We start from the raw sequence: 27,662 nt of genomic DNA, 5'->3' as shown, positions 1-27,662 counted from the left end.
GCATGATATGCATTAGTTCCTAATGAACAAGACACTGCATGATATACATTAGGTCCTAATGAACAAGACACTGCATGATATACATTAGGTCATAATGAACAAGACATTGCATGATATGCATTAGGTTCTAATGAACAAGACACTGCATGATATGCATTAGGTCCTAATGAACAAGACATTGCATGATATACATTAGGTTTTAATGAACAAGACACTGCATGATATACATTAGGTCCTAATGAATAAGACATTGCATGATATGCATTAGGTTCTAATGAACAAGACATTGCATGATATGCATTAGGTCCTAATGAACAAGACATTGCATCATATACATTAGGTCCTAATGAACAAGACACTGCATGATATACATTAGATTCTAATAAACAAGACATTGCATGATATACATTAGGTCCTATGATAGGCCTTAACAAAACTACCTCATGTGGAGAAAGGCATCATGTCTAACCAAACATTAGCTTTCAAGAATTTACCAATTTTAACCAAAACTTAAATGTCCGTTACAAAGAAACAACATGGATAATCTCAACATAATATTCAAATACAGGGTAAACTTTGCCTTATTTAAATATTTTGTGATAGGGAGCCTCCGTAACTTGGTGGCTGGACAGCTGGACTCGCGACCAAAAAGATGCATATTCAAATACTACCATCCGACCAACCTGGGTCCTTGGGCAAGGCACTTTACTCCAACTGTCTTGAAACTAAGTAAACTACATGTGTTGATGTGCAGTGAAGCACCAAAACCAAATTACTGTGATATGGATTGGGAATTTCCAAACCCTAGCATGTACAAGTCCATGTTGGCAGATCCCAAAAGCTTCTCTTGATAAGGCTAGTTGTTGCGCTTTCTTTGTGACTTCATTTTTTTCAACATATTCCATACAAAACTGTACCACCACATTTTTATCACTGCCTTAAAAAGTGCTAGAGGATGAGATCAAGAAGAGAAGATGCAGCTGGATAGGACACACCCTATGTAAACTGCCAACCAACATTACCAGACAGGCATTGAGGTGGAACCCTCAAGGCAAGCAGAGAAGGGGCTGACCAAGAAACACCTATCGACTTGACCTCGAGGCAGGCATCACTAAGATGGGTCACACCTGGAGTCAGCTTGAGGCAATGGCACAGGACAAAAGCCTCTGGTGATCTTTTATGGGCAGCCTATACCCCGGCAGGGGTGAAAGGCAAAACTGACTGAACTGAACTTAAAAAATGCCATGGTCCCTTGCTGTATAACACAGTCCTATTATGTAATAATGTATATAATATACCCCAGTAAAATGCACTTCAGTACAAAGTCTGATTTATAATGATTTATTATGTTATGTAATAGTACTACTGTGTATAATATACCCTGGTATAATGTACCTCAGCAGGGTTTGCAATAGATGGATATCCTCGGGTTTTGTAAATTAAATATGAGTCATTTTTGGCATGTGAAAATTTCAACTTGTGCATCTTTTATTGACGCACAAAGATTTGAGCTGGAACATCAATCTCAATTACCCTTGATTCATCTCCAGCTTAGCATCTTACTAAGAGTATGCTGCCCATAACAAATTTACACCGTGACAGCCAATAATTATAATCAAATGGTCAAAACTGGAACATATCATTATGGTGGCTCACGAAGTCGGTTGTCAAAGTGGACCAACTTGACAACTTTAATTGTTTTACTGGCAATTCGCTTCATCTGGTAGGATGTTTAAAAATTCAGAATCATTTATGACTTCACTGGATTTATTTCTAATAAAATATCGGCATTTGTTTGACTGTGCTTTAAATTATAATCAGTTAGGCAAAATGTGAATATGAGGCTTCTCACGAAACCAGTTTTCAGTGTGGGATTGTGTTTTACTGGCAATTAATTTGCTTCAATCAGCAAAACATTTAAAATCTTGAACATTTTAATTAATGGAAAAAAACTGAATGGTCATAACACTCAGAGGATTTATCTGAACTTCAAAATCACAATGGCACAAATAAGTATTTTTTCTGACCCTCAGACTCCAAAGAAACAGAAAGATAGTGTCATTTCTGAGGAGAAGGTTTGTGTGTGTGTGTGTGATTAGGATTTTTTAAAATTTTTCAGTCATATCGCTATGATGTCCCACACAGTCACATTATCCTGACACCAGGCCGACCAGTCCTAATACTAACCTCTTAATGCTGAGCACCTAGCGAGGCAGCTGTTAGTATCATTTTTGTAAGTCTTTGGTATGACTCGGCTGGGGAGTGAACCCACCCAAGGAAAAGGAGAAGACTCAATCTCTAAAATTTGTTAGAAAATTTAAGGACGAGTGGAAAAAAGAACTGACAATTCTGTGATTTACATCCTTAATATCTGAATCATATATAACATTCATATTTGTGTGGGTATATTTTTACATGTAAAATGATTTGAGCAGTTGATAAAAGAATATGTTGAAAAGTTGAAAATATACTAAAGTATAAAACAATCCTGTCTGTTTCATATACAAAATATACACACATTAACACAGAGATACACTTTAAAAAAATGAGATTGCATGTTTCTTACAAAATACTGTACAAGTATTTCCATGATTCAGCATGAGACAAGAAATCTTAAACAGCATATTTTTCCACCAATAATGAGGAATCACAGCTATGGGCTCATGACTGTCCAAAAGAACTGACTCTTGAGATTTAAGTTTCGACTCGAGATTTTTGGGGTCAAGGGTCAACTGACTCTTCAGCTTGGAAATCTACTGAGAACCATGCTTCAGTATAACACAGTCCCATTTATATGATAGTATGTAAAATGGACCCCAGTACAATACAGCCCCATTTATATGACAGGTATGTTCATGGATCCCATTACATCATGTAATAGTAATACTGTTATATACCAAAGTATAGTGTACCCCAGTACAACATAGTCCCATTTATATGACAGGTATGTTCATGAATCCCATTACATTATGTAATAGTAATACTTTTATATACCAAAGTATAGTGTACCCCAGTACAACATAGTCCCATTTATATGACAGGTATGTTCATGAATCCCATTACATCATGTAATAGTAATACTGTAATATACCAAAGTATAGTGTACCCCAGTACAACATAGTCCCATTTATAGGACAGGCATGTTCATGAATCCCATTACATCATGTAATAGTAATACTGTTATATACCAACGTATAGTGTACCCCAGTACAACTTAGTCCCATTTATATGACAGGTATGTTCATGAATCCCATTACATCATGTAATAGTAATACTGTAATATACCAAAGTATAGTGTACCCCAGTACAACATAGTCCCATTTATATGACAGGTATGTTCATGAATCCCATTACATCATGTAATAGTAATACTGTAATATACCAAAGTATAGTGTACCCCAGTACAACATAGTCCCATTTATATGACAGGTATGTTCATGGATCCCATTCCATCATGTAATAGTAATACTGTTATATACCAAAGTATAGTGTACCCCAGTACAACACAGTCCCATTTATATGATGGGTATGTTCATGGATCCCATTACATCATGTAATAGTAATACTGTAATATACCAAAGTATAGTGTACCCCAGTACAACATAGTCCCATTTATATGATGGGTATGTTCATGGATCCCATTACATCATGTAATAGTAATACTGTAATATACCAAAGTATAGTGTACCCCAGTACAACATAGTCCCATTTATATGACAGGTATGTTCATGGATCCCATTACATCATGTAATAGTAATACTGTTATATACCAAAGTATAGTGTGCCCCAGTACAACATAGTCCCATTTATATGACAGGTACGTTCATGGATCCCATTACATCATGTAATAGTAATACTGTAATATACCAAAGTATAGTGTACCCCAGTACAACATAGTCCCATTTATATGATGGGTATGTTCATGGATCCCATTACATCATGTAATAGTAATACTGTTATATACCAAAGTATAGTGTACCCCAGTACAACACAGTCCCATTTATATGATGGGTATGTTCATGGATCCCATTACATCATGTAATAGTAATACTGTTATATACCAAAGTATAGTGTACCCCAGTACAACATAGTCCCATTTATATGACAGGTATGTTCATGGATCCCATTACATCATGTAATAGTAATACTGTAATATACCAAAGTATAGTGTACCCAAGTACAACATAGTCCCATTTATAAGACAGGTATGTTCATGGATCCCATTACATCATGTAATAGTAATACTATGTATAATGGACCTCACCATTAAGACAATACTCTTGTAAGGCTCCCTTTATCACTCTTATAGTGTGAGAACATGGTACACTTGTATGGCCCCCTTTATCAGTCTTATAGTGTCAGAACATGGTACTCTTGTAAGGCTCCCTTTATCAGTCTTATAGTGTGAGAACATGGTACTCTTGTAAGGCTCCCTTTATCAGTCTTATAGTGTGAGAACATGGTACTCTTGTCAGGCTCCCTTTATCAGTCTTATAGTGTGAGAACATGGTACACTTGTATGGCCCCCTTTATCAGTCTTATAGTGTCAGAACATGGTACTCTTGTAAGGCTCCCTTTATCAGTCTTATAGTGTGAGAACATGGTACTCTTGTAAGGCTCCCTTTATCAGTCTTATAGTGTGAGAACATGGTACTCTTGTAAGGCTCCCTTTATCAGTCTTATAGTGTGAGAACATGGTACTCTTGTAAGGCTCCCTTTATCAGTCTTATAGTGTGATAACATGGTACACTTGTATGGCCCTATTTATCGTGTTATAGTGTGAGAACATGGTACACTTGTATGGGCCCCCTTTATCAATCTTATAGTGTGAGAACATGGTACACTTGTATGGCCCTATTTATCATGTTATAGTGTGAAAACATGGTACACTTGTATGGGCCCCCTTTATCAGTCTTATAGTGTGAGAACATGGTACACTTGTATGGCCTTCTTTATCAGTCTTATAGTGTGAAAACATGGTACACTTGTATGGGCCCCCTTTATCAGTCTTATAGTGTGAGAACATGGTACACTTGTATGGCCTTCTTTATCAGTCTTATAGTGTGAGAACACGGTACACTTGTACGGCCCTATTTATTGTGTTATAGTGTGAGAACATGGTACACTTGTATGGCTCTATTTATCATGTTATAGTGTGAAAACATGGTACACTTGTATGGGCCCCCTTTATCAGTCTTATAGTGTGAGAACATGGTACACTTGTATGGCCTTCTTTATCAGTCTTATAGTGTGAGAACACGGTACACTTGTACGGCCCTATTTATTGTGTTATAGTGTGAGAACATGGTACACTTGTATGGCCCCCTTTATCAGTCTTATAGTGTGAGAGGATGGTACACTTGAATGGCCCCCTTTATCAGTCTTATAGTGTGAGAGTGTGGTTCAGTTGTATGGCCCCTTTTATCAGTTGTACTGTGAAAACATGATACAATTGTATTGCCCTATTTATCATGTTATAATGTGAGAGCATGGTACACTTGTATGGACCCTTTTATCATGTTATAATGTGAGAGCATGGTAACTTGTGTGGCCCACTTTATCATGTTATAGTATGAGAACACATAACTTGATATACATACATATATAAGTTAGTAGCAATCTTGATTTAAATCTAACTGATGGATGCCCTGAATTTGATGCAAATTTTCAGAAAATAATTTCTTTTTAAAACAACATTTTTACAGCAGAAAAGTTCTAAACAATCAAATGTCTAGGTTAGGAATGCCTTGGAACACAGTTGATTCACAGTAAATTTTCACTTTGACATGAATTATTGGCAGTAGAAGAATAAATTAAAGTTTAAACATGCGGATAATGAAATATCCATCAAAGGTAATTCACAATGGACATGCAGGCAACAATTTATATGACACAAGTATCATAGAAAACAACCTTTTACAATCTTAACATTCTCTTGAAATGTGCTTGTACACTTTAAATTAATAAAACAAGCACCTAAAATATCGTGCACTGACAAATATATAGTGGAGGACACTAGTATAAAAGCAATTCCAAAATTGGTCATTAAGTAGACTGTACAAATTCATTGCACATTATCTACAAGAAGCCTATCTCTGAGTGAAAATTTTCTTGAATTTATAGACAAATCACTTTTCTAAGAAAAAATCAAAGACAGAGTTCTGGATATCCCAGGTGATATCATATTAAAAAGACTCATTTTCTCTTGTCCTCAACATGTGTTCATGTGCACATGCATGCAAACACACAATAACACACACCTGCACCATGGTAAAGTTTCTAAAAGATTAATAATTACAACACTTGCAATGCAATAATTTAGGGCAATAGTTGGCTAATACTGACTGTCCAAAACTATTTGTAAACATAAGATTTTAGCAAATGGAGCATGTGAACTAATTCTCATTTTTTTTAAAATCTTCTCAAAAAGTTATAATGTATATGTGATAAATGCCAATGATGACCTGGATAGATGGTTCCAGGATCAGTGTTAGATCTAGATACATGGTTCCAGGATCAGTGTTAGATCTGGATACATGGTTCCAGGATCAGTTTTAGATCTGGATAGATGGTTCCAGGATCAGTGTTAAATCTGAATAGATGGTTTCAGGATCAGTGTTAGATCTGGATACATGGTTCCAGGATCAGTGTTAGATCTGGATACATGGTTTCAGGATCAGTGTTAGATCTGGACACATGGTTCCAGGATCAGTGTTAGATCTGGATAGACGGTTTCAGGATCAGTGTTAGATCTGGATACAAGGTTCCAGGATCAGTGTTAGATCTGAATACATGGTTCCAGGAAATAAAATGTATGAAAAGAGATAACATATTAATCCTATAAGTATTTCCATATATCTGTTACTTTGCATCACTGAAGTTCATATTGTAATGTAGGTGAGCAGTGACCCTATTGGAGGAAGAAAATGTTACCACTACACATCCGAGACATGTCTTGATGCATAGCTTCTTAAGCTGTAGCACACTGTCAATAGAGATTTTACAAATCTGAAATATGAACACCAAACAGAAACTGACATATAACAGATTTAATCTATTTACGGCATTTATGCTTGCAATATTTTCAAAAGCTCACAAAACAAGCATCAATAAATAGCACTAAACAAACTCCCTGGTCCCAATTTTATGAACATTAAGTCTTAAAGTTAAGTCCAGATTTTAGACATTTGATTGGTCAAATTGTAAGTTGGACTTAAATCTCAGCCAATTAATTAAAGTTTTTTTTGGTCAAATTAAGACCTGATTATGATTACAGTGTATTTATCAATACTGCAGAGTTCATAAAAACATCTCATTCTTTTGCATGATACACCAATGACCATTAACAGCATTCTATAGTCTGACTATACATACCCATTGGTTTGTACCCCCCTACCGATTTCTATAATGGAAAACTTTAATGTAATAAAAAGTGCAAGGAACTTAGTCAATTCATTCACTGATTTATAATTTCTAACCTGACTGTGAGTAGAGTGGCCCTTACACTGCCATTATCTGCTTTCATGCTTAACAGAAGTTTTCAATATAATAGACAGACATGCTTGAGATCCATTTCCAGTTCCCGCACAAGTCCATTTTCAGCAAGGGGTGTGTGCATGACACATACATATGTCATCTGCTTCCCATATTTACAATGCTGAATAGAATGACAACAACAAATTTGCCTTTCAAGTGGATTTAACAAGCGGTTTAATTTTATGTTCATGTGTGCAAAGGCCAAGGGATATAATTCCAAACCCTCAATGTTCTGGCAATTTACGGAATTATCCAGCAGTTACCAAATAGGATGAACTACGTCATTATATTGTCGGATGGAAATAAACTAACCCATAGTGTACACAATATGGCGCCCTGTTAGTATGGAAAGTTCGTTAAGCATGAAAGGTGCAGGGGATGCCAGTATTAGTGCCATTCTGGTCATAGTCAGTTTATAAATTATAAATCAATAATTCAACTGACTTAGTTCTGTGCAATTTTTATCACATTAAATGTTTTCGTTATTGAAATCGGTAGGGGGGTACAAATAAATGGGGATATATAATGAGACTATTATAATGACATAGTAGATGAATTAAAATCATTTGTCAAGATGAAGCTTCAGTAATCATGAGAAATTTAAGTATGACATAACACTCTGCACCAATAGTACCATCAATGGAATGCTTGAACTTTTAGGACCATCTGTCTAATTTCCTAATGTAAGTTTATCAAGTAGGAGAATTATCCAGATAAATAAAAATATATCCATCATCCTCCTTTTTAAGGCATTTAATTAATACAGCTGACTATTATCTTAGAATGGCTCGATCATGTCAGGTTTCTCCACCGGAACCAGAGTCTCCTGCTTCTTGCCATTCTTTTTCTTCTGGCGGACAAATTTTTGGGTGACTGGGGGTTGTGAGGAAGGGTGTTCCTCTACATGTTTCAGCACAGGGAGGCTTACAAGACTATTTATTGACCCTCCCAACTTTAGCCTGTGTTTCAGTTCCAGGTTTTCCTCCTTAAGCAGTTTTATTTCTCGTTTAAGCTGCACAAATTCTTGAAATGTTTGGTTCCGGTTGTCCAACATATACTGTTTCTTCAGCATCTGCAGCTCAGAATGTACGCGGTAGTACTCCTCTAACACTCTTTTCTTGGCAACCTCACTAATTTGCAAAGCCTCATAGATTTTTTTATTCTCACTTTTCAGTCCCTCAATTAATCTCTCCAGCTCCTGAATTTTCTCTGTCCCCATGGACCGCTCCTTATGTACCCTACTGAGTTTATTTTTCAAAATTTCTATCATGTCTGTGTGGTCACCATTACTCTGTGAATCAATCAAATCCTTCTCCAGCTTGCTGATCTTATATTTAAGTTCTGTATTTTTCTGAGTTACCTCCCTTATTTCCTGTGTAAGAGAATCATTACAGGCCTTGAGATTTTGGAGCTGTTGAATTTCTGAAAACTGACCCGATTTCTGGTCCATCAGGGTTTTATTTTCTTCTTTAAGATTTTCTATCTCTTCTTTTAGATCTGCTATTATTCTTTTGAAGTCCTCCATTTCAACTTGCATTTGCTGAAATATAGCAAAATGTAGTATAATTGGTACCAACATTGATGTTTTATGAATATGTAGCAAAATGTAGTATAATTGGTACCAACATTGATGTCTTATGAATATGTAGCAAACTGTAGTATAATTGGTAAGAACATTGATGTCTTATGAATATGTAGCAAACTGTAGTATAATTGGTAACAACATTGATGTCTTATGAATATGTAGCAAACTGTAGTATAATTGGTACCAACATTGATGTCTTATGAATATGTAGCAAACTATAGTATAATTGGTACCAACAATGATGTCTTATGAATATGTAGCAAACTGAAGTATAATTGGTACCAACATTGATGTCTAAAGAATATGTAGCAAAATGTAGTATAATTGGTAACAACATTGATGTCTTATGAATATGTAGCAAACTGTAGTATAATTGGTACCAACATTGATGTCTTATGAATATGTAGCAAACTGTAGTATAATTGGTACCAACATTGATGTCTTATGAATATGTAGCAAAATGTAGTATAATTGGTACCAACATTGATGTCTTATGAATATGTAGCAAAATGTAGTATAATTGGTAACAACATTGATGTCTTATGAATATGTAGCAAAATGTAGCATAATTGGTACCAACATTGATCTCTTACAAATATGTAGCAAAATGTAGCATAATTGGTACCAACATTGATGTCTTATGAATATGTAGCAAACTGTAGTATAATTGGTAACAACATTGATGTCTTATGAATATGTAGCAAACTGAAGTATAATTGGTACCAACATTGATGTCTTATGAATATGTAGCAAACTGTAGTATAATTGGTACCAACATTGATGTCTTATGAATATGTAGCAAACTGAAGTATAATTGGTAACAACATTGATGTCTTATGAATATGTAGCAAAATGAAGTATAATTGGTACCAACAATGACATCTTATGAATATGTAGCAAAATGTAGTATAATTGGTACCAACAATGACATCTTATGAATATGTAGCAAACTATAGTATAATTGGTACCAACATTGATGTCTTATGAATATGTAGCAAACTGTAGTATAATTGGTAACAACATTGATGTCTTATGAATATGTAGCAAAATGTAGCATAATTGGTACCAACATTGGCAACTTACGAATATGTAGCAAAATGTAGCATAATTGGTACCAACATTGATCTCTTACAAATATGTAGCAAACTGTAGCATAATTGGTACCAACATTGATGTCTTATGAATATGTAGCAAACTGTAGTATAATTGGTAACAAATTTGATGTCTTTATATATGTAGCAAAATGTAGTATAATTGGTACCAACATTGATGTCTTACGAATATGTAGCAAAATGTAGTATAATTGGTACCAACAATGACATCTTATGAATATGTAGCAAACTATAGTATAATTGGTACCAACATTGATGTCTTATGAATATGTAGCAAACTGTAGTATAATTGGTACCAACATTGATGTCTTATGAGTATGTAGCAAACTGAAGTATAATTGGTACCAACATTGATGTCTAAGGAATATGTAGCAAAATGTAGTATAATTGGTACCAACATTGATGTCTTATGAATATGTAGCAAACTGTAGTATAATTGGTACCAACATTGATGTCTTATGAATATGTAGCAAACTGTAGTATAATTGGTAACAACATTGATGTCTTATGAATATGTAGCAAACTGTAGTATAATTGGTACCAACATTGATGTCTTATGAATATGTAGCAAACTGAAGTATAATTGGTACCAACATTGATGTCTTATGAATATGTAGCAAACTGTAGTATAATTGGTACCAACATTGATGTCTTATGAATATGTAGCAAACTGAAGTATAATTGGTACCAACATTGATGTCTTATGAATATGTAGCAAACTGTAGTATAATTGGTACCAACATTGATGTCTTATGAATATGTAGCAAACTGTAGTATAATTGGTACCAACATTGATGTCTTATGAATATGTAGCAAACTGTAGTATAATTGGTACCAACATTGATGTCTTATGAATATGTAGCAAAATGTAGCATAATTGGTACCAACATTGATCTCTTACGAATATGTAGCAAACTGTAGCATAATTGGTAACAACATTGACGTCTTACGAATATGTAGCAAACTGTAGTATAATTGGTACCAACATTGATGTCTTATGAATATGTAGCAAATGTAGTATAATTGGTACCAACATTGATGTCTTATGAATATGTAGCAAACTGTAGTATAATTGGTACCAACATTGATGTCTTATGAATATGTAGCAAATGTAGTATAATTGGTACCAACATTGATGTCTTATGAATATGTAGCAAACTGTAGTATAATTGGTAACAACATTGATGTCTTATGAATATGTAGCAAACTGTAGTATAATTGGTAACAACATTGATGTCTTATGAATATGTAGCAAAATGTAGTATAATTGGTAACAACATTGATGTCTTATGAATATGTAGCAAACTGTAGTATAATTGGTACCAACATTAATGTCTTATGAATATGTAGCAAAATGTAGTATAATTGGTAACAACATTGATGTCTTATGAATATGTAGCAAACTGTAGTATAATTGGTACCAACATTGATGTCTTATGAATATGTAGCAAAATGTAGTATAATTGGTAACAACATTGATGTCTTATGAATATGTAGCAAACTGTAGTATAATTGGTACCAACATTGATGTCTTTTGAATATGTAGCAAAATGTAGTATAATTGGTACCAACAATGACATCTTATGAGTATGCATCTCCAGATAACCAATAATATGAATACAACCCATGAAGACATGCATAATTTTGTTACCAGGATGAATTGCTAGTATACTGATTGCTTCAAGACAAGTACAGACTGGTTGTGCATTTTTAAACAAAGTATTGGGTTTCCTCTTCCAAACTGTGTTAGGATGATTAATGAAACTTAAATAGTGTATTTTGTGGTCCAAAGAGGGGTAGATGACTACAAAAACACATACAGAGTAGAAATGAGAATAAATTAACTAATCATTTAAGCATAAATAAATTGACTGGAAATTTTTAAAAAATGTTTTCTTGAAGCATTTACACTTTCAAAAATATAATAGTTGGGTAGACTTGGCACTATCAAGTATCATCACCAAATACATGCACATACACATAAAATGGCATACACTCACATAAGCACAACAAATACAGAGACAATAAATAAATAATACACCAATGTTCTGTCTTAAAATCCACTGGACAATCTTAACTAGGTGCAGACTTTCCACCATTAATACTGGCCGCCATGTATAGCCTATCATGTGCTGAAAAATGGCGTTAAACCCCACAACAACAACAATAACAAAAGACTCTTAACACAAAATAACCTTAGCTACTGACAGTCAATTAAGTAGTCTGTGCAAATGTGATTGTTTATCTCTGGCCACCCTTACCTTTAATGTATTTCTTCTGTGAAAATCAACTTTATAAACTGCCCCACAGTGATAGTTTTCCATGAGCATTATGCCTGAATGTTGACTTTTTATACAGGTTACATAAATATAATGTGGTGTCAGGAAAGGCCTCTATCTTCCTTTTTCTCCTACTCCAAAAGATTACTGAAAATTGCTTCTTTTTTAAAAAATATGGCTGTGTTTAGGAGTTTAGAAGTGAACAATCATGTTTTTAATTGTGATCTGTGTTTTGGCTGGTGTATTCTATGCACAGAGTAAAATATTAACCAAAAGAGATATAGTCAGATTAGTAAAACAGGAGTCAAGAAAATCAAAATAAATATCTGTATTTTTGCAGCACCTCAAAAAACGTATTGGTTTTTAGAAATGTTTCTTTCCCAGTGGTGACAATATCCTGTTTTTTCAATAGAAGTGGAAAACATACCAGTCTCTTTTAGGTCCCACTAGAAATTTTATTAGATTATAAATGTAGAGAATGAATAGTCAATCTGGGGAGCAGTCTCCCAATGCATGTTTCTCATCAAAATCTGCAGATGGTATTTTATTGTAATTATGCAACTTTTCCAGAAATAAAAAATACACTGTACATTATTTTCTGCAGCATTTTTTTAGGGCAAAACAAAGTAAATGTTTAAATTAGCATAATTAGATCAGTATCATGAAGACCTGACTTATGCCGACAATGGTACATAAAAGAACCAGTTTTCATCTCAAACAAGCCGACAATGGTTTGAAACATAAAGAATAAGCTGGTCCCTTAAACAGGTTTGACTATTCTTAGGCCAAACAAAAAATAAAATGTGTGTTTCTGGTCAGCTGACCATTCCTTGTTCTCATTGCTGACCCAAGCACTCTTTTCCCCAAAGGTTAAAAAAATATTCAAAAAACCACATTAAATATACATGATGTTATAAAGACAAAAACAAATGCAAAATAAAAACAACTGACCTGCCTGCCCTAATTTTAACACCAGTGCAACCAGAAATACATACTTGGGGGTGGGGTCCTTATGTACATGTTTATTCACACTGTTTGTTCAGAAGGATGAGACAGCCCATGGTGTAACATCTTTCATGATACTCAACCTTTATGACCTTTCAATGAAATGAAATTCTGTTCAAGGATGCACATTGTGGAATTCACACTCATTTCTTTAAAATTCCACTAAAAAATCAATGCACAAACATACATTATATTTTCAAGCCCTACCACTAGTTCTTTATTAAATCCCTGCTATATTTAAAACATTTCTCCTAATTCTTCAAACATGGGGAGTACCCCCCCACCAATTTTGTGTTCTAACATAGAGACTGTGAAAATCAATTATTTTGTACTGCCTGAACAAACCAAGTGCTTTGCTGCAGGTTTTCTAGGAATTTAAATTACTGTCAGCACATCAAAGTATCACTAAGACTGATTTACCTAGTTTTGGTTGACTTAAAATAGAACATCTGAAATTTGCAATTGCAATTAATTCTAATTAATAGGAGTATCTAGTTTAAGTTATTGTAATTTCAAACAGGTAAAACAATATCTAATCAACTGCCATCAACATGAAGACTAAAATCTTATCAGTCATTTTCACCTGATCCCTTAATTGTGTAGCACTACTATTGATGAAACGTATATACTCAGCGATATAGATAAAGACCTTCTCAATACTCAAATAAGGAACTGGATGGAACTTATTAAAGCATTATGCCTAGTCCAGCTGGTAAATGAGCCCACAAGGGAAACAATTATCAAGCACTCTTATTGATCACATTTATACCAACCTACCAGACAATGTGGTCAGTTCAAGGCTATGGGAAACCATGCACAATATAAAGTGTGTGTGTGACTTGGATTTTTAACGTAGCTTTTAACAATTTTTCAGTCATATCGCTATGATGTCTGCAGTGCGGCAGTTCATAGTGATGTCTAGCACTGGGGCATCATGCCACAGACATGTAGCATGATGTCCCATCCAGTCACATTATCCTGACACCAGGCTGACCAGTCCTAACACTAACCTCTTAATGCTGAGCACCTAGCTTGGCAGCTGTTAGTACCGTTTTTGTAAGTCTTTGGTATGACTTGGCTGGGGATCGAACCCACAACCTCCCGCAACCACAAGGCCACAGAAGCGGTTCACAATATAAAGTAAAGAGAAATAAAATAACAAGTATGATTAAAAGCTTAAAAAAACTTATCATCAATCTTTGCTTGAAAACAAAAAGAGCAACACAAACTCCATTTGGAAAGTCTTCAATGAACTCACTGGAGGAACACACAAAGATCAGACAAATAAAATTCACTCACTTCTGGTAAATGACACCATTGTCACTGATGACACTGAGATTGCAAATGTTTTCAATGATTTTTTTCACCAGTGTTACCACAAAATTAAAAGAACCAGTGATAGAAAACAACTTTAATGAACTAAAAAAGTTATGCAGCAGCAAAATCTCTAAGGAGGTATGTTTCTCTATTCCACCAGTATCAAAACACTTTGTTAAAAAATATCTCAGTGAACTTGATACCAAGAAAGCTACAGGACTTGATCAGATTGGTCCATGACTCATTAAATCTTCTGCCTCTGCTATTTTAGATAGCATAACATTCATAACCAATTTAAATATTGCAGCCTCATCTGTCCCCAAAATATGGACAACTCTGTTCTAGGTCCATTACTATTTATTTTATTTAAATACAACTTTTACTAAGGGACTCAATAGCATCTACAGATCTCTATGCAGATGATACAACATTGTCAGTCATTCAAAACACAAAGCATGGCATGGTGGTAAATACTAGCAAAACTAAAATATTGCTTATCTCAACATGGCAAAAAAGGACAAATCTTGATACTGATGAACTATCTCGGACATGGAAAGATAAAAATTTGCAAATGATCTGTCATGATAGACTACTTGGTGTTTTGGTGGATAATAACCTCTCATGGACTGAACATATCAAACATATCAGTAAAAGAGTCAATTCAAGTTTATGGCTTCTCAGTAGAATAAAACATTTTCTTCCTGAGAGGCACAGAAAACTATTTTATAACAGTTACACATAGCCCTATTTAGACTACTGTAATACAGTATGGGGTAATTCAAATGATAAAAAACATAGCAAAGCTGGCACATCTTCAAAAAAGAGCATGTGGGCTATTATCAATCCAGAAAGAAAGCAAGAAAAATTTAGCTAGTAAGTTAAAAATATTACCTATTAAAGACCAATACTCCCCACTTGAAATTCATGTCTACCAAACAGTATAAAATTCCCAAACCAAATAAGGAATTATTTAAAAAAAGTTTCCAATACTCTGGAACTTTGCTCTGGACTAGTATTCCAGTTTCAATTTAAAATGCCCACTCTATTTCCTTTTTCCATACCCAATATATCAAAGTGGCTTCAGAGATGCAGCTAAAATAAATAAATTCCTTTGTATGAGGGCCTCAAGGTAGATTAGTTCTTAGCTAACTGTGTTGCCTTCTTTAAATAAAGTCATTATTATTATTATTATTCTCACCTATAACATCACTGACCACTACAGTTTGAATACAGGACCAACATATTATGAATATATCTGTATATTAGCTATCCAGTGCATTCATAGGGGCTCTTTCAAAACAGCTTAAAATGTTGTAGAATGTGTCATTGTCAATGAAGTTTTAGTTCTAGTGGCAGTTTATTAAATATTTTTACCTATTAGCAATTATCATAATGCAGTCTAGGTACTCCTATCAGTTAGATTTAATTACAGTGTATAGTTAATGCTTCCTCATCGGAAGACATACTGCGAACATCTGACAAAAATGGGTACATAAACCATAAGGTCCATGTAAACATACTGACAAAAATGGGTACATAAACCATAAGGTCCCTGTAAATATACTGACAAAAATGGGTGCATAAACCATAAGGTCCATGTAAATATGCTGACAAAAATGGGTACATAAACCATAAGGTCCATGTCGGAGCTCTTCATTTAAATAGCCTTCATAAAAATTACCCAATTCATCCATAGACAAGGTAAGGAAAAGAAAATAAAGACAAGAAAAGGACAATTTGTCTGTCAATATAATTAGCCAGTAGTCACAAGCAGCATTAAAAAAAGTTAAATTTCACCTTTTTTGTTCTACTGCCTAATGGACCAACCATTTATTTTTTTTGGGTAGGGTTCTTTTGAATTTTTTGTTTTACCACAATATATTTTTAAAAAAATATTATTATGGATTAAATTAGTTTTTTTCAACAAATAAGAGCAAGATTATTTTTCAAGTTACTTGGGGGTCAGAAACAAAAACAAATTAAGCATGCCACCCCATGCATACATTACCAATACACTGAACACTGAAAAATGATATGGCTGGTTAAAGATAATGATGGGACAAAGAGGTGAAATGGTCTGGTTTCAGTCTGAGTCATTATAACAATGACCTTCAGTTATACAATCTCACCCAGAGTGCAAGTTCAGAGTTTGGCCTGGGGCTACTTACTTCTGTAGCATCCTGTGCATCTCCCAAAGACCCCATCCTTGACATCAGTTCCTTATTGGTCTGTTCAAGTCTCAGAATATCGCCCTTCATCTAAAATAGACAGGACATAGGCTCTCTGTTAGCATGATTATAATATTCTTGTGTGTGTGAGTGTGCACAAACATGCATGTGTGCACATGTGCATGGAAAAAAGAAATTGTATCCAAAGGTGGTGGGAGTCTAAGATCAGACTTCAATCTACCTATCCTGTCTAACACACATGGGAAAACTACTTTTATTATATGCTCATTTTTGTCTTCGTTAACTTTTACATTGTCAGACTCGTGCAATAGTTTATGATACTGCACACCTTCGTGTTGCACTCATGTGCATGACACATGTGCCCAATAGTGTATTAGGAACTACTTTGTTAACAAATCATGTACACTCATGTAGTAGACACTTTACGTTTTGATTGATTAAAGTTGTTTCTGGATGAACTAAAGAAGCTGTTTCATGGACTGCCATACCAGCTGCTTTGCAACATTCTGCACTAACTTTTTTGATACAATGTTTCAGATTTAGGCTAGCAATAGATGCCAGACATGTCATAAATTACTGGGGTCCCTACAAATAGCATGCAAGGGATAAGGCATAAACGTGTCTTCTTTAACTGGTAATAAGAATGGCAAAAAATATACTTACAGTTTTATAGTCTAAATTTCCTCAATGTGAACTTTCTTAGTTCTGCAAATCCGAGTTACATGAGCTATGTCATTGGTTCCAAAGCTTGATTACACATTTTGAAATTGTACTGTAATTTTGACTAAATTTCAAGTGCAATAACATCCTCCTTACTGCACTCAAAATGAAATGAACATTATATTCCAAAGTGTCTTTTTGATCATTACAATTGAAAAAATTCATATTTTCCCACATTATGATTCCAAATATTCAATGACAGAACAGAAACATAGCTGCAGATAAGCCAAGATGCTGCTCCCTCACTGCACAAATCAGATGTTACTTCATGTAGTACTTCATGTAGAACTGACACTGATAAATCCAGTCCATAATCACGAAATTTAGTAGAATCAACAAAAATACCAAAATATATTCATTCCAGACCAAATGCAGAAATTGTTGCAATGTGCATTCATCCACAATATGACTCTAAATTTCAATTTTAAGAAGACCAAAATGACAATTTTTTTCGAAAGTGATGTCGACTGTGTGACTAAGTTCAAATTTAGCTGGGTGAAGTTATGTGCACATTAATGTTGTTGTGTGCTGATAAATCTGTGCTTGTGTATTCAGTTTGGAATATGGTATAAATTCAGTTACTTTGTTTCTTGTAGTGTATTTTTGTTTATATAATTAAGCCTTAGGTAGAATAAGAAACTGAGCATATAATAAAAAGGTTACTGTATTTGTATGGGAAAAAATGAACTTGTTTTCTCAGATGGATATACTGCACTCCAAGGTATATTTTCCCCATACAAATGCAGTAACCCATAATTCTCGCCCAACAAGCACATAATGATATATTGTATCATGATGTATAATCAGATTCAGCATGTTGACAAAAGTACAGATATTGTGTAAATGGGTACATTTTAGATGCATGCCCAACCACACCCATAAATAAATAGGTACATTTTAGATGCATGCCATAAATAAATCTGTGATAGCATTACTTACAGAGTAGCATGTTTACTCTAATCAGCTGTCTGGTCAGCATTAGGACATTACAACTAATGCATGTTTACTCTAATCAGCTGTCTGGTCAGCATTAGGACATTACAACTAATGCATGTTTACTGACATTAGCTGTCTGGTCAGCATTAGGACATTACAACTAATGCATGTTTACTCTAATCAGCTGTCTGGTCAGCATTAGGACATTACAACTAATGCATGATTACTGACATTAGCTGTCTGGTCAGCATTAGGACATTACAACTAATGCATGATTACTGAAATTAGCTGTCTGGTCAGCATTAGGACATTACAACTAATGCATGATTACTGAAATTAGCTGTCTGGTCAGCATTAGGACATTACAACTAATGCATGATTACTGAAATTAGCTGTCTGGTCAGCATTAGGACATTACAACTAACGCATGTTTACTCTAATCAGCTGTCTGGTCAGCATTAGGACATTACAACTAATGCATGACTACTGACATTAACTGTCTGGTCAGCATTAGGACATTACAACTAATGCATGATTACTGAAATTAGCTGTCCGGTTAGCATTAGGACAGTACAACTAATGCATGATTACTGAAATTAGCTGTCTGGTCAGCATTAGGACATTACAACTAATGCATGATTACTGAAATTAGCTGTCCGGTCAGCATTAGGACATTAAAACTATTGCATGATTACTGACATTAGCTGTCTGGTCAGCATTAGGACATTACAACTAATGCATGATTACTGACATTAGCTGTCTGGTCAGCATTAGGACATTACAACTAATGCATGATTACTGACATTAGCTGTCTGGTCAGCATTAGGGCATTACAACTAATGCATGATTACTGACATTAGCTGTCTGGTCAGCATTAGGACATACAACTAATGCATGATTACTGACATTAGCTGTCCGGTCAGCATTAGGACATTACAACTAATGCATGATTACTGAAATTAGCTGCCTGGTCAGCATTAGGACATTACAACTAACGCATGTTTACTCTAATCAGCTGTCTGGTCAGCATTAGGATATTACAACTAATGCATGATTACTGACATTAGCTGTCTGGTCAGCATTAGGATATTACAACTAATGCATGATTACTGAAATTAGCTGTCTGGTCAGCATTAGGACATTACAACTAATGCATGATTACTGACATTAGCTGTCTGGTCAGCATTAGGACATTACAACTAATGCATGATTACTGAAATTAGCTGTCCGGTCAGCATTAGGACATTACAACTAATGCATGATTACTGACATTAGTTGTCTGGTCAGCATTTGGACATTACAACTGATGCATGATTACTGACATTAGCTGTCTGGTCAGCATTAGAACATTACAACTGTTGCATGTTTGTCAGATAAAAATAACAACAATTTACAGGTAATGGTAAGTGGAAGAAATAATGGAAGTCTCTGCAAGCTGTAAACTTGGCATTATGTTGACTCCAAAAAAAGTGACAATATTGCATTACAACTTAAAGCCCACAATAACATCTCTATATGTCATTCCGTGGTTCCTTACTATGTTGAAAATGTAAATCTATACAATCTGCAGGTTACAAGAACACAATGAACTGCATCAACTGAATGAAAAGGTCACACATCAAAGTACAATGTATATAATCCTAGGGTAAATATCATTATTTATTTTAAGCATAAAACTTAGGATAACTTTGTCCAGAGAGCAGGAAAAGAATACACGTGTTTTTCTCCTGTTTTGAATGCAAATTCCAGGTCACAAATCATCAGTATTTTCATGATGATGTTTATGTTTTATCAGCAGTCTCAAAGCACAATACAATCAGATTACTTATGATAATTATGCAATTTTATAATTTGATACTGGACTAAGATGTATGATTTAGCAACTGATCTGGCTTTCTCACATAGCGAATAAATAGTCTTTTAAATTATATTATGGCAGGTTTTGATAATAAAATACACTTTTCATTTATTCAAATATTAATAAAGCAAATAAAAGGCAACATATATACTTGCTTACAAGTCGAATCCAACTGCAAACAACACAGACCTTGATCTGCAGTTGCATAATGCACAGGCAGATCTGTCTGCTGTTTGTTCTACTGATTACTCTTAACAAACTGCATAGACCCATATTGGCTAGTGCAATATGTGATGGCAGAGCTAGGTGTGTGCAGTTTGCAGTTGGAATAGACTTAAAAGCAAGTACATATGGTAAGTGCTAAAGCTGTTTCATATCCACTTTTAAGGTGGCACTGAATTGTAGTGACAAATTCTAGCTCTTCATGTTTTGTTTTACATTAATAAACTCAGCATACATATTACAGTACATATCAGGTACTTATGATGACATCTGAGTGGCAATACATCACTATCACCACCCATATAAAGATGCTTATGGCCCAGAATTTCTGGTCCATTCATTTGCATTTGGGTGTCAAAGAGGCATTATGTGTAAATAATTCCATTACAGATGTTTGTTCTGATAAAATTTTTATATTGCAGGAAGACGTCTTGAGTATATTTTGTATGTGTGAATGCATGTTTATATTTGTTTATGGATTTCTGTGTAAGGTGGAGAAGACTTGAGTGTGCCACCAGATTTATTGTACACAGAAGTGTTTGTGTTTAATTTTTTTACATACCATATGTACACACTTATAAGCAGAGACGAACTGCAAACTGCACAGACCCAGATCTGCCATCAAATAATGTGCCAGCAAATCTGAGTCTTGTTACTTTGTTAGGAGTAATGAGTAGAACAAACAATAAAGACCCTGATCTGCAGGACCATTAAGCTACAGTAGATCAGGATCTTTGCTGTTTGCAGTTTGCCTCGACTTATAAGAGAGTACATATGGTATCACTCACAAGATTGACTGGTTTGGTCACTAAGAGTGTAACTTTCATTTATTAAATACTTTAATAGCAGCAGCAGTAGTAGTAGTAGTAGTAGCAGTGGTGAATTTCCTTATCAAAGCATTTTTGTCATGTGTAATCACACTAAAACAGCTTAAGACTAAAACTTGCAGACATACAACTGGACACAGGGAAATAATGTCCCTTTCTGCAACTATATTTGAGGCATAAAATGCACAGATAAAGTGGCAAATCCCATGGAAAAGCCACTATGTATTCTCATTAGTTTTGTATACTAATCTGTTTAATTCTATGTAACTGCATTAAAATGATTTTAAGTGAAAAGGATACATCTAAAAAGTTCAAAACAACAACTTATACAACAAAATTACTGAAATGACATGCAGAACTAATAAGGTCATCGGACAAGCAAATGAGTTAATAAGGTCATCAGGCAAGCAAACGAGCTAATAAGGTCATCAGGCAAGCAAACGAGCTAATAAGGTCATCAGGCAAGCAAACGAGGTAATAAGGTCATCAGGCAAGCAAATGAGCTAGTAAGGTCACCAGGCAAGCAAATGAGCTAATAAAGTCACCAGGCAGGCAAACGAGCTAATAAGGTCATCAGGCAAGCAAACGAGCTAATAAGGTCATCAGGCAAGCAAACGAGCTAATAAGGTCATCAGGCAAGCAAACAAGCTAACAAGGTCATCAGGCAAGCAAACATGCCTTTAAAGTTTCAATTGTCTACCTCAAGCTTTTCCTGTATTCATACTAAGATGCATTTTAGACAGATTTATAAATGTGCAGATTTATGAATGGACAGAAGCAAAATTATGCACTCTATTCTATTATTGTGGTGAGGGCATAAAAAGCATATTAACTTTTACACACCCGGGCAATTTCCTCTGTAAAATTCTTCTCTTGCTCAAGCTTTTCTTCTAAGATTCGGTTCATCTGGAAAGATAAGATTTTGTGATTTTCCATCAGTCAATCCATCTGTGTATAGAAATGTGTAAAAATGTGTAATATTAATAAACTTGTGAATCATGGCACATCTTAATCCAAATACATTAGTATACTACATATATTTTCATTAACCATTCAATAGTTGTCCAAGATTTTAAGCAATATTCTGTTGGGCCTGTAATGGAGGTTGCAGTGACTTGATTGTGAGACATATTGTCACCTTTATATGATCCAAAAATGCCTGTTTCCAGGTGGATAGTTTGTCCTTCTTTGGTATTGAGTTAAAATTAGGTCAAGACAGATATTTCTCGTATTTACATAATTATGTATATCATGACAGATATGGGAGTTCAGCAATGGGTATTTACATGTGTATAACATGACAGATATGGGAGTTCAGCCCAGGATATTATAAGAACATATGAAGGAGGTCAAACTAACAATCTTTTAAAATTCAGCACACTATCTTTCAGCTCTGAAAAACTGCAATAACTGGTTAACAGCCTGTACATTAATAGTTTGTAAAGACCTAAGACATTACTCTGAAGTGACAGTCTGAATAGAGTTTTAGTAAATCTTAATTTGTAACTATTGCACCACATGTTCCAAAAGTATGTCTGGATATATAAATGTATATATCCCATGCTGAACTCCCATATCTGTCATGATATACACATGTTAATACCCCTGGCTGAACTCCTATATCTGTCATGATATACATGTGTAAATATCCCATGCTGAACTCCCTTATCTGTCATGATATACACATGTAAATATCCCTTACTGAACTCCCATATCTGTCATGATATACACATGTAAATATCCCAAGCTACATGTAAATATCCCTTACTGAACTCCCATATCTGTCATGATATACACATGTAAATATTCCAAGCTACATGTAAATATCCCTTACTGAACTCCCATATGTCATGATATACACATGTAAATATCCCTTACTGAACTCACTTATCTGTCATGATATACACATGTAAATATCCCTAACTGAACTCCCATATCTGTCATGATATACACATGTAAATATCCCTTACTGAACTCCCTTATCCGTCATGATATACACATGTAAATATCCCAAGCTACATGTAAATATCCCTTACTGAACTCCTATATCTGTCATGATATACACAGGTAAATATCCCTTACTGAACTCCCATATCTGTCATGATATACACATGTAAATATCCCTTATTGAACTCACTTATCTGTCATGATATACACATGTAAATATCCCTTATTGAACTCACTTATCTGTCATGATATACACATGTAAATATCCCTTACTGAACTCCCATATCTGTCATGATATACACATGTAAATATCCCTTACTGAACTCCCATATCTGTCATGATATACACATGTAAATATCCCTTACTGAACTCCCATATCTGTCATGATATACACATGTAAATATCCCTTACTGAACTCCCATATCTGTCATGATATACACATGTAAATATCCCTTACTGAACTCCCATATCTGTCATGATATACACATGTAAATATCCCTTACTGAACTCCCATATCTGTCATGATATACACATGTAAATATCCCTTACTGAACTCCCTTATCTGTCATGATATACACATGTAAATTAATCCCAAGCTACATGTAAATATCCCTTACCGAACTCCCATATCTGTCATGATATACACAGGTAAATATCCCTTACTGAACTCCCATATCTGTCATGATATACACATGTAAATATCCCAAGCTACATTTAAATATCCCTTACTGAACTCCCATATCTGTCATGGTATACACATGTAAATATCCCTTATATATATATATATATATATATATATATATATATATATATATATATATATAATGGTCACATGCTTTCCACAGTCAGCAGTCTGGTTTTTGTAAACTTTTGTTTCACTTGGAAATGTGTAGATAAAGGCATATCATATGCATTGATTTGTATGCATTTCTTATCTTGATTGTGCACACCAAATTCCAGTCACATTGTCAGTGTAATTCAAAGTTGACAATATGTCAAATTCAAAGAATGAGGTAGTTTTTATCATTAGGAGAGGATCAAAGCTTTGCTAGACTGGGAAAAGCAATTGTGTTGTCACAGCAGAAATAAGAAAAGTCTTTTGTGCCAGTGTGACATGCATTGTTTCATATTTTTATGTATTTGCCTGTGAATTAAAGCTATCTTGAACAATACAAGTTAATCCTTGAGTTACATTATGTTTTAATTCATTTGCTACTAACAAATAATAGCAACATAACTTCTTTTCATAATCAATTCATCGTAGGCCTCTTGCACAAGCTGTCTCTTTTGATCTTGGCGAGTTTAGCAAACGGTTAACCCAGATGCTTTTTGAAGTGTAAACATTTATTTCTAAGTTTAATTATACCGGTTGGTTAGTCAAATTGAAACTGTCAATTAACAGTCACATTAACATTTTGTCACAGTGCACAAAACTAATTTGTATCAGTAATTTCTTTAAGAGTCAGTGATGATTAATTTGGTCAGGATATAATAATCTTGTGTGAAACATAAATTTGGGCAAGTATAAAATATACATGTTTATTATGATTTTGCCAAACAGTATGTTAAAGAAAATTTGTTCTTAATGTAATAATAATGATAATAATAATACTAATAATATTAATAATACATGCATTAATAATAATAATAATAACATGGCACATAATAATAACAACCACAACGGTATTCAGTGCATGGTACTTGTTCTGCATACAGAGGTCATATAAATGTGAGCTTTGCCTTTTACATGAATGGTCACTCCTAAAAGGTTTTACTGTAGTTACCTCCAAATTGTGCTTCTGTGCCATCATGGCATTGATTTCATCAGCTCGTGCCAGGTACTGCTGCTGAATTAGTTTTATCTTCTCCTTACTCTCTTCCGCCAGTTTATGAAGTTCTTCACAATGGATCTGCTTCTCCTGAAACAATGTCATCAATTTATGACACAAAGCTGTTTGTAGTGTTCCTGTTTGCAGGGCCTTTGGTTTCATGCATTGATTATAGGCATTCCAAATTATCATTGTCCGAACTTCATTTGCCTTGTCTGTCATAATGCTGAATATAATAACAGAAGTGATACTCTATGCCAGTTTCAGATTTTGAGGAATGTGTATGTTTTACATCCTGCATAGTCAACAAGAGTTAACTTAAAAAAAAATATTAAACATCTGGACTGACAAAATTGTCCTTTTGCTTGCACATTTGACATAACTCACAAAACATTATATTCAAGGTTTACCCACAGCTCAGCCATGAGAACTGGCTTGACATTTTGAATCTTAAACTTTTTACTTCTTCATATTAAAATTTTCATCCCAATCACCCCTATTTCTCATATTCATGCTGGTTAATGCTTCTTGTAAATATTTAAGATTTATGATAATTCTTGCAAAAAATAACAGTGTACCTCTTTCCTATTATCTTGTTCATTGTTAAATACTTAATCAACAGTGATTCATGCTATTAGACATATTTGACAGGGTGTTCTTACTATTAAACAAACCATTAACAAATCTTGGATTAGAGCTTTGTTTGTTTAAGTAAAGCTGCTAAAGTACTGTGCAATACATTTTTAAAATTGACCGTTGCAAGTATTTATATACAAAGTAATGATAACAATTCATCTCAGAATTAGATGATTGACTGCCAGATTGATAGAAACATAGATGGATATGTACATACCATATTTCACACATTCAGTAACCTTTCATGAAAACTGTGGCAGTGAGTTACTAAGTTTACATTTTATATTTTCTTTTACATGATTGATAATATATAAATGTATATACCATACAATATCTCTCTGTCTCTCTCTTCCCAGTAATATGGATGTAAATATAAATAAACAGTGCATACACACTTTCTATTTTTTAAATTTTCATACTGTGTAAATTATATATTTCATTTTCGCACAGAGCTAATGGCTATTTTCATTTTGTAAATGATTAACCCATGGTACTCCAACCTTTGCAACAAAATATGTCTAGGGCAATCCAAAAATTAATGGAAAAACCCAACCACCTAAAAAAATAATGTAATTACGAAATGTTGCTCACATGTTCCTACATTTTAGTCATCTGTGCTATACTCATTTTGAAATACTACACCAAAAAATCAGCATAAACATTGATACAGATATGATCTTTCATAAAAGAGCATTAATATATTCATCTATGCATGTATATTCATGCATATACATAAACTTCTACAGTCAAAACAGTGCACTATACACTATATGCTCTCAACTGGAACAAAAAGTATTACGTCTATGATCAGCAGGCTTGGGACTACAGGATTCACTTTAAATATATGTACTCTAAAGCTCTGAAGTGATGCAGAATTATCCTTAATGTGATCTACATTCTCAGAAAAAAAATAAGAGTGGTATTATTATTATTATTATTATTATTATTATTATGATTATTTACCTCATAGTCTTCTATTTTCTTCTTCAGATCCTTGTTTTCTCTAACCACCTCTTGGACAAACTGAAGCGTGTGTATATGTTTAGCTGTAAGACGTTCATCAGTGTCATATATCTTTTCTCGGGGAATACGCTCCCCTGTGTTGTAAGTATTCTGCATCGTTTTGATGCGGTAATAACCTGATAATGGGACTACATACTGTAACTCAGGTTAGTCCTACAATGTAAGACATAGCACATGTTGGTTTTGTTTTACGCTCAAAACATAAATATCAGCGTCAGGGTCTTACATCATACCTGTAGGACTATTAACTCAGGTGTGTTCCTGCATGTACAATTAGCTCAGTCTCATATCAATTTCTTTTTTAACCAAGATTTATATGACAATCATTCACAAACAAATGATACCATATATTAATTTATTTTCAATGCAGTCATTTTTACCACATGCAAGACAAGACTAAAATACATGCGAAACTTTTGTTTTTGTGCACGACAGTGGTACCTCCATTGCCAAGCACCTGTAAACAATATGGCTTAGAACTCCACGGCATACGCTTAAAGAAAATAACACGAGCCACATGTAGGTGAAATGAATATCGAAACGGCTCAGCTTGCTTTTTAACCCGATGTTCTTGAAAATGATATGATACAACTTTAATAGTCAAAATTTATTTTAGTTTAATTTAAGTTTGTTGTATCAGT

General features: G+C 34.3%; 1 protein-coding gene across 1 annotated transcript; it reads right to left on the bottom strand.

The window, feature by feature from the left end:
• On the bottom strand, positions 1–27,603 carry LOC149779977 (uncharacterized). Its single transcript, XM_089936699.1, has 5 exons — positions 26,962–27,603; positions 25,318–25,452; positions 22,430–22,492; positions 17,003–17,092; positions 1–9,076 (listed from the first exon to the last, which is right to left on the bottom strand). Exons 1-5 carry the CDS (start codon positions 27,115–27,117, stop codon positions 8,315–8,317), a joined length of 1,206 nt encoding a protein of 401 aa, XP_089792825.1. The 5' UTR covers positions 27,118–27,603; the 3' UTR covers positions 1–8,314.
• Between the last annotated feature and the right edge of the window lie 59 nt (positions 27,604–27,662).

The sequence above is a fragment of the Sinohyriopsis cumingii genome, chromosome 16 (genome assembly GCF_028554795.1).
Source record: "Sinohyriopsis cumingii isolate HCF-2022 chromosome 16, ASM2855479v2, whole genome shotgun sequence".
NCBI lineage: Eukaryota > Metazoa > Mollusca > Bivalvia > Unionida > Unionidae > Sinohyriopsis > Sinohyriopsis cumingii.
Note: the sequence above shows the minus strand (reverse complement) of the source record. Positions and strands in the feature narration are given on the sequence as shown.